Source organism: Saccopteryx bilineata, chromosome 5, assembly GCF_036850765.1.
Source record: "Saccopteryx bilineata isolate mSacBil1 chromosome 5, mSacBil1_pri_phased_curated, whole genome shotgun sequence".
Lineage (NCBI taxonomy): Eukaryota > Metazoa > Chordata > Mammalia > Chiroptera > Emballonuridae > Saccopteryx > Saccopteryx bilineata.
The window spans coordinates 64,721,443-64,730,881 of NC_089494.1; the positions used below are offsets into that span (position 1 = coordinate 64,721,443).

A 9,439-nucleotide genomic window follows, 5' to 3' on the forward strand; every position below is an offset into this window, starting at 1 on the left:
ACAGACCATCTCCTGCATGCGCCCGACCGGGATCCACCCGGCACGCCCACCAGGGGCGAGGCTCTGCCCACCAGGGGGCGTCGCTCTGCCGCAACCAGAGCCACTGTAGCGCCTGGGGCAGAGGCCAAGGAGCCATCCCCAGCGCCTGGGCCATCCTTGCTCCAATGGAGCCTTGGCTGCAGGAGGGGAAGAGAGAGACAGAGAGGAAGGGGGGGGGGTGGAGAAGCAAATGGGCACTTCTCCTATGTGCCCTGGCCGGAAATCGAACCTGGGTCCCCCGCACGCCAGGCCGACGCTCTACCGCCGAGCCAACCGGCCGGGTGCTTTTATTTTAAATGTTACTATCATTACACATGAGTGGTTGCAAAGTTGCATTTTGTTACTACCAATTTAAAGATGGTACAGAAATAATCACTCATTCTTTTAACAACTACTTATTGGCCTGCCATGTATCAGTTCTAGGTGTCATTCTAGGTGCTGGGGATACAACAGTGAACAAAACAATCACGTCTAAAACATTTTTATTAGTCATGTTATAAAGAGATCTTCATGCACATATTTGTAACAACAAAAAGTGTTTTTGGATCTCTTTATACTTTGTGAAAACCCTTGTTTCCCTAATATTGAAAGATTTTATTATCAACTGCATCCACATGGCTGGTTTTGGAGTAGGTATTTGGGGCACTTTCTCCTTTTCTTTTTTGCTATGTTTTACCCAAGAGCTCTTTCAAATATATTTAACTTGTCTTAAAATTTGGTCACTTTTAGATGCATTATTAGGATATCCCAACTGCCTTTTAAGAACTACTCTTAACTTCTTTTTGTTAGTCTTTGAAATGTTACTTAAGAATAGCTACATTCTCTCACAAAACCAACTTGATATCATTATACTATTCAATTTCCCTTCCTTCAGTTTATACAGTATAAAGAGTTCTACAAGTGGAAAAGTGAGGAGTGTAGAATTGCTGAGATGTCTTTTGCTAAACGTATAAACTTGAATTTTCTACCTTTTACAAAAGGACACATTCCACCTTGTCGAACCTTTTAAAAGGTCAACTGCCACTTTGAGAGTGCTCATTTGTTTCAGTCTTCTGTGGCCTTCTTTTCAAGGTTTGTTTCTCTGATTTCCTGGCAGTATACCTATTTCATGGGAAACATTCCTTTTAGAGAAGCACAAAGCCTCTTCTAAAGTTCTCTTTGAAACTCTTCCTCATTCATGTTCACTAGATTTCCTACTAGTTTAAAATTTTATTTTGGTTTTCAATATTCTATAGTCTGTCATACTTCATTTTAGAATATAAATATTTTTCCAAAGTATACTTAGAGAGGGAGCAGAGACATTTATTTTGTAACTCGACGTTAGCCTTGCTTTCTTTAGACTTCACTTTTTAAAGGTGTTTCAAAGGCCTCGCACTTGTTCTCACCGTTTCAACTACTGTTTACTGTTTAAGCATTTTATGCTTAATAATTTGTATGTACTTTAGTTTTTCCTTCCTCCTCTCTAAATACTTGTGTATCACAGAACTCAATTATATCATATCCATTATTAGAGATCTGAAATAGCATAGCCTAAAAATTTTCTCCCTGAAGCAAGCAATGCCACATAGAAAAAAAGTCTGTTACAACACGACTACTCTGTAACATTAAGTGTTTCTCTCCTGGCCTATAAAATCAACTATCTATTCCTAGCCCCTCCCTGTATATAAGGAGGTGAAAGTAGGCCAAGAATTATAAGAACTTGAGAGTACTATGCATGTGCCTATATGTATGAAAAAGTTTATGTTCATGACAATTAAATGTACTAAATGTTTAAATGCTTTGCAAATCTGGAATCTAAACAGTAAACAGGATAGGTAATGTTGACAGGACAAACATTCCAAAACTAATACAAATAGAGTAATGAAGCTAAAAGAAAACTAGGTTACTATAAAAGCAGATGAAAATTTCCAAAACATACACTTAAACATTTTTTGCCCCAAGTGAGTATAAACATATTAAGAAAAGTCCAAATTTTAAAGAACTAGAAATCCTTTTAGGAAAACTGTAATGAACTCCAATATGAATGAAATGTTCCAAAATGTATTTTAGATGAAGCCTTTTACTTCTCTAAAAAGAATTATTTTTCAGAAAATAAGCATATTTCCATAAAAGCGGAGAAATCAACCTTGAAAATAAGGCCATGGAAAAACACACTACTTCTGAGTGTAAGGTGCTTAACTGCTCTGTGCCTCAGTTTACACTTATATGTGTAAAATAATGCACTTAGTGAACACACAGAAAGTACTCAATAAATGAAAACTTGTTTTTGACTTTGTCTCTCCTTTGGTTAAGTCAGGATACAATTAATACCACCTGTGCTTCCCTTACCCTCAATTATGAGAAGACAGTCCACAACAGTTTGGAAGGTTTCTTGGTATTAGGAGCTGCTCTGAACAGCTGGCTGGAAGAGATGAAGAGATTGCTCCTACTACTTGGAGTAAACAGAGGTGGTGACAGTGTTGGCCAAACTTAAGGGCTCCCCCATAAGGAAAGAGTGCTTTTGATGACAGCGACTTTGGAACTTGAGTATGTGTTTTTCATTTTAGCTTAATGAGAAATGATAGGGACTTAATGCAATGAAATAACTCAGCCCAATGCCAACCTCACACAGGAAAGCATGCAGACGGCGGGCTAGGCATTAGCAAGATCCGCCACTACATCTCAGAGTGGGAGAACGGGGGCGACACTGCCCAAGGCTGCAGCACGAGTTTTAAACAAAAACTAAAAATCTTTTCCGTAGGAATGAGATGGGCACTTTTTTGTTCACTTGTATGTTGAAAGTTAAATATTGGTGAAGAAGTCAGCCTGCTCTGAGGCAAGGCTAGAGGGTGCAGCCAGTGGGTTCAGGTTTCCAAACCCCGTTCACTCCTCCCCACACCGTTCCACCACATTCTAGCTTTTTCTAAATACTTCCTCTGCCAGGGCCCTGACTTAGTGCTTGGAAAGTGGTTTCGAATAAATAGCACTTGCACCACTAGCTAGACATTCCTCCAGCAAAACAACAGGGAAGGAAACTTAGGACACTGAGAGACACTATGCGATAACAAAAACTGCTATTCATTCTTGGTTGCCAGAGGAGGGTGGGGAGGGGGTAGGCAGGCGAAACGGGTGAAGGAGGTAAAGAAATACAAACTTTCAGTTACAAAATAAACAAGCCCTACGATGTACTGTACAGCATGGTGACTATAATTAACGATCAAGTATTGTGTTACTGAAAATTGCTAAGAGAATAGATCTTAAAAGTTCTCAACACAAGAAAAAAATTTAAAACTATGTGTGATAATGGATGACAACTAAATAGACTTGTGGTGATCATTTAGCTGCATGTATATATATAATGAATCAATGTTATATACCTAAAACTAATATAGTGTTATATGTCAGTTATATGTCCAAAAAAGTAAATAAACTCCCATCGACTAAGCCCTTCCTCCCTCCGCTCCCGCCTCAGCCGAGAGAATGCAGGCCCGGAGCTGGCACACGGCGCGGGCCCAACTCCAAAACGCAGCAATCTTCAGAGACATCCTGGCCAGAGGCCACGCAGCCAGGGACCCCTAAGGGAATTTCCGCCCCGACTTAGTGGCAAGCGCCCAAGAGGAAGCCCCGAAGAAGAAATGTGCCATCGTAGCCACATAAACAAGTTGGGCTTAAGACTGAACAAGGACCAGACGTGGGGCCGCGGAAACGCCTTTGGGAGTCCTGGCTGCTCCCGGCGCGGCTGAGTGCGCACTCTCTCAGGAGTGGACACGGAGCGCTGGCTTCACGCAGGCTCCACCGCACCGCGCCTTCACTCAGAGCTGAGCACTTTACAGACGCAACTCCTCGCGCCTCCGTCTCCCCGGTCGCCTGGTTCTCTCCATCCGGAGCCCCGAGCAAGTTCAGCGAAAGGCCTCCCCGAAAAAGCGGCTCTGCGCCCTGGCCGCGCAGGCCCCTGGCTTCCCCCGGCGCGTGGGGCTGCCGCGGCGGGGCCGGGCCGCACGGCGCTTCTCCACTCGCGTTTCTGGTGTCGCTGGGGCGCCTCCAGTGCGTCCCAAGCCACTCGCTGCAGAGGGTTAACCAAGTGGGGCCGGCGCCGCTGCGCCCCCGCCGCCGCCCCCGCGATCGCCGACGTCGCCCCGGTCGCGGCTCCGCGCGCCCCCGCCCCCTCTCCGGGCTCCCCCGTCCGGCCGAACCCCACTCGCCTCCATCCCGCCGCCGGCTCCGGCCCCCACGCGCCCTGTCTCTCCGCTCGCTCCCTAGCCCGCTCAGGCCGGCCCCACTCGGTTCCTGCGCGGGAGCCCCGGCCCGCGCCTCCCTCCCCGCCGCCCCCTGGGGGGCCCAGTACCGATGCCCTGGATGAAGACGAAGCCAGTGACCACGAGCACCGGGTGCCAGTTGAACTCGAGGGCAGTCCCGTCCCAGCCGAGCCCCTCGCGGTAGTGGAGGACCCAGACGAGGGTGAAGATGACCGACAGGAAGCCGACCAGCAGCGCCGACACCAGCAGCCCCAGGAAGCCCCGGTAGCCGTCCATGGCCATCAGCGCCCCATGCCCCGCGTCGCGGCAGCCGCAGGAACTCCGCGGGGCGGCAGCGGCCTCGGGACTGGCCGGGCGGCGGTCGCGGGCCTGGACTCCGTGGAGCAGTCTCCGCCCGGGAGGAGGGGCCTTCGTGACGGCCTGCCGGGGCTGTGGGGCCTCCAGGGGGTGGGTAGTGGCCCTGACTCAGAAACCCGCCCCTCCTCGGGGACCTCGTGGCGCCCGGGAGCGCCCGCTGCGAGGTGGCCGCCCTCCGGCTCGGCACCCCAGGTTGCAGAGGACTGGGACATCCGATCCAGTTAGTTGCTGAGAGTGAGAGCTCGGAGGATTCCATACACACCTCTTTCTTTTAACTCTTCCCTTGTCTCTTATGGTGGCGTTGTGTATGTGATTTTGATTAACGAAGCGTTCTGAACCCCAGTGCTAGAGGACTGGCTGTCTTTGATGCCAAGAATGTGCCAAGGAGGAACCTTTGGGATGGGATGGGCTTGACCCTGCCCTGGCACAGAAACTGCTTGCAGTTTGCGCTTTAGAGAGAAACCCTGGGCTTGCGTATGAAATGTGATAAAAGGGATCTGAAAAGCACCTCCCTGTTCAAACCTATCTGGACCAAAACCCCACCTTGATGAAGTGAAGGTCACCTCTGCCCTCTTCCCAAAATTATTATCACCCACTTTTACTGGACAAGTGTCTGTGTTACCTTTGCTATTAAAGAAAACAGGGCTCTGGCCCTGGCCGGTTGGCTCAGCGGTAGAGCGTCGGCCTAGCGTGCGGAGGACCCGGGTTCGATTCCCGGCCAGGGCACACAGGAGAAGCGCCCATTTGCTTCTCCACCCCTCCGCCGCGCTTTCCCTCTCTGTCTCTCTCTTCCCCTCCCGCAGCCAAGGCTCCATTGGAGCAAAGATGGCCCGGGCACTGGGGATGGCTCTGTGGCCTCTGCCCCAGGCGCTAGAGTGGCTCTGGTCGCAACATGGCGATGCCCAGGATGGGCAGAGCTTCGCCCCTGGTGGGCGTGCGGGGTGGATCCCGGTCGGGCGCATGCGGGAGTCTGTCTGACTGTCTCTCCCCGTTTCCAGCTTCAGAAGAAAAAAAAAAAAAAAAGAAAACAGGGCTCTGGCCGTTAGGACTTCTAGATTGCATTTGGGAACGTTCACTTCTAGACTTCTGTTGTAGCTCTTCTCCAAAAACTAGTTTACCATATTGTCTTATTGCCATTTTGAAAGACCTTACAATGTGTGGAAAATGTATAGGGGTGATTTTCAATGGAAAAGACAGGTTTTAGGCCATAAAAGTAAGAGTGCAAAACCCTAGTAGGGATGCAAGGTTAACAGCTAAGAGTAAGAGGATGCAGACCTCCCCCGTGTCATTATTTTTCCCTTGGAGAGAGAAAGAGAGGGAAAAGAAGCACATGGAATAGAAGGACCCTTCCTCAGAGTACAAGGCTTTATGTGGTCTGGGCCAGCCTAGCCTTCCACTTGAATCCTTCACCACAACCTGGCTGGCCCTGATGTCCTCTGCTGTAACCTTCTCTTCCAGCTCCTGACCACTCGCTACCACGTCCCTGCCTTTAAATTTGCCTAACCCCATCTCCACCCAGAAACCTCCACTGAATCTACCTATGTCCCCCACTTCTCCATGCAATCAATGTCTGTCTGCATCATTCTTTTTTTTTTTTTTTTTTTTTTTGGATGGTAACCAAGTAATAGTTTACTCAGATTCAGCACACTTCCAAAACAAGTAAATAATTCACAAATAAGAATAAGTAGTCAATGAGTGGGACAACAGATGCTGTCCTTCTCCCTCACCTTTCTCTCCCTTTTTCTCTCTGTCTTTATAAAAATTAATAAAAATTAAGCCCTGGCTGGGTAGCTTGGTTGATTGGAGCATCATCCCAGAGCGTAGAGGTTGCCAGTTATATTACCCCGTCAGCGCACATAAAGGAGCAGCTCCATGTTCCTGTCTCTGTCTCTCCTTCTCTCTCTCTGGGGCTCCAGTGGAGGGAGGGCTGAGAGGACTAGAGCTGTGTGAGGAATGTGAAGGTGGTGGCCCAGGGAGAGGCCCCAGGGGGTGGGGAGCAGCCACTGGAACTGCTGTACTGAGCCACTCTCCAATACTGCAGTTACCATCTTTCTTGGGTAGAGCAGTTCCGGCATCACTTTTCAAGATGTGATATAACCATCTGTTCCTGTGGCTCTCTCCACTTCCCATATTGCCCCTTGAGGGTATTAACTGTCTGATTTATCATTGTATTCTCCTTGATACATAGTTACTCAGCAAATGTTTGCTGGGAGATGAATGGGACTGAATGTATCAGTCAGGGTTCTGGCAGGAAACTGATGGCACATTTCAATTGGGCAATTTAATAACGAACAGAACTAGTATATACAAAGTTGTGGGCAGGGTGCGGGGGAAACCACAGCGTTTTGCAGTGACCAGGCCTGAAGGGGAGAGGGCTACTGAAATCCAGAGAGATAGGACCTTGTGGAGAGGTAAGTCTGTTTGGGGCTATGGCCTTGAGTTGAGGGATGCAGTTAGCCTGCAGGGACCCCACAGGGAGAGAGAATGGGAGCCTTACTCCCCTCCCCTCTAATCTCCTGCCCAGTCAAATGACTTAATTTAATCAGAAGCCAGAGGGCATTTGTATGGACAGCACGTTGTGGTCATTCACACTTAGGTTCGCATTAGATTTAGGCAGACAGTAAAGAAACAGTGGAGCCAAAGAATGGTGGGCCATTCCTTTATTGAAGTCTTGCACCGGCCGACGAGCAACACACACAGAAAACACTTCCCTTTCACTAAGGGCTCCCAAAGCCACTGACACATTATCTGGTTCCACAAACAGAAAAATCTTCTCTGGTTCCTCCTAGAATCAAAGGCCCCACCAGTCTCAGCGGAGCTTGCAAAAGCCCCTCAGCTCCGGTTCCCCATCTGCACACGTTTTCCTCTCTCTGCACAAACTGGCTTCTTCCTTAGCACTCTGCATTCTCTCCTCTCTCACTCTGCAAACATGGCTTTCCTCTTCCTCTTCTGCTCTCCAAAAACTTTCTGGCATGAAAACCTCTGCTCCAGCAAACGTTAGCAAAACAACAGCTCTTCCCAAGCAGGAAGGTAATTTGCAATTTCACGGACCCATAAATACCTGGTGCTGCCCAGCCCCTAACTCAAACGATCAGCAAGGAAACATGAAAATCATATTTTACAAACTTATTTGCCCAGCAGCAGACGATGTAGTCCATCTAGTAGGTCGCCTTCCCAGGGCACACAGCAGAGTGGAGAAAGGTAAGAGGAGATCTGGTGGAATAAAAGAAACCCACTGAATCTTCCAGTTTGATCTTTTCAGACACTTTTGGTTCCTGAGTGCTACAAATAGTTTGTTTAATTTTATGCTGCTTCTCTCTTTTTTGGAACCCTTAGCTAGTAATTTTTAAAAACAATCTCCCGTATCCCTATTCTTTTCTCTACAAGTATCTAGTCCTTGTCCTCAGTTAACTTCTTCACCTCCTTGACCCAACACCTTCACCCAGCTCTTGAATTAATTTGCTCTGTAGCAGCAGCGAATAATTTCTGGGATCCCAGACCCCACTTCACTAAAGCACAGCCGAATGGTATGGATAGTGTTGACTCATCTTGAAGTTATGAGCTAAACCGAGAGAATTTCAACTTTTGAGTTGTCCTTTTAGGACCTAACTTTGATGAAACTTGTCACTGAAACAGGAAAATTTTCACTAAATATTATTGTAATGTTAACAGCGTTTTAAAACAAAGTTGTCGATTACAAAGTTTCACTCAGGATATTCTGTCAGCAATACTAAGAATTTCTGATATGCGTGTAGAGGGAGAATGGGACATGGAGATGGAGCATTGGACAACAGAGCCTTCCTATAAATCTGTGGTTCTGGAAACACGTACATGTTGACACAGATTTTTATTGTTCCTGATACAGACATTGAATGCAGAGTGAGGAGATAAAGTGGGAAAAGGTGAGAAAAGAAAATCCAGATGCCCTGTGCGGCATCTATAAACTTCCATGCAGTAATGTAGTGTTCTTTTGGTGCAGACATCCAGTATTCTAATGTAAAGTACAGTAAGTTGTGCATGGCTGTTTACTTTGTTGGTTAAATGCAGAGGTGGATTTAACCAGGGAACACTGGGTGCACGCCCTGGGCCCTGACTTCTGAAGGACCCTGCAAAACCCCAAACTTCACACTTTTTTCTAATGACACCAAGTTTGGTTTCATATGTGCAATTTTAACATTATTAGTACATAATATTTTTTATTTATTTAAAAATATGGTTAACATGTATTTTTATTTTCTCTATCTCTCTCTCCTTTTTTAAGGAGTCCAATATTTTCCTCTGCGCCCAGGGCCTCAACCACCTTAATTGGCCTCTGGTTAAATGGGCCATTTTTTAAACTTTTTTTTTTTTTTTTGTATTTTTCTGAAGCTGGAAACGGGGAGAGACAGTCAGACAGACTCCCGCATGCGCCCGACCAGGATCCACCTGGCACGCCCACCAGGGGGCAATGCTCTGCCCATCCTGGGTGTCGCTCTGTTGCGACCAGAGCCACTCTAGTGCCTGGGGCAGAGGCCAAGGAGCCATCCCCAGCGCCCAGGCCATCTTTGCTCCAGTGGAGCCTCGGCTGCAGGAGGGGAAGAGAGAGACAGAGAGGAAGGAGAGGGGGAGGGGTGGAGAAGCAGATGGGCGTTTCTCCTGTGTGCCCTGGCCGGGAATCAAACCCAGGACTTCTGCACGCCAGGCCGACGCTCTACCACTGAGCCAACCAGCCAGGGCCCATTTTTTAAACTTTTAAATGTTAACTGTGGCCCTGGGGGGTATGCTCAGTGGATAGAGTGTTGGCCTGGCATGCAGATGTCCCTGGTTCG

The 9,439-nt window shown here is 47.7% G+C and overlaps 1 protein-coding gene across 1 annotated transcript in view; it reads right to left on the reverse strand.

Annotated features, from left to right (window-relative positions):
- Positions 1-4,664, reverse strand: part of CYBRD1 (cytochrome b reductase 1) — a 43,993-nt gene extending 39,329 nt beyond the window's left edge. Inside the window, exon 1 of the mRNA XM_066279368.1 lies at positions 4,364-4,664. Within this exon, the coding sequence (XP_066135465.1) occupies positions 4,364-4,556 (193 nt within the window). The 5' untranslated portion in view covers positions 4,557-4,664. The remainder of the gene's footprint in view (positions 1-4,363) is intronic.
- Positions 4,665-9,439: the final 4,775 nt, after the last annotated feature.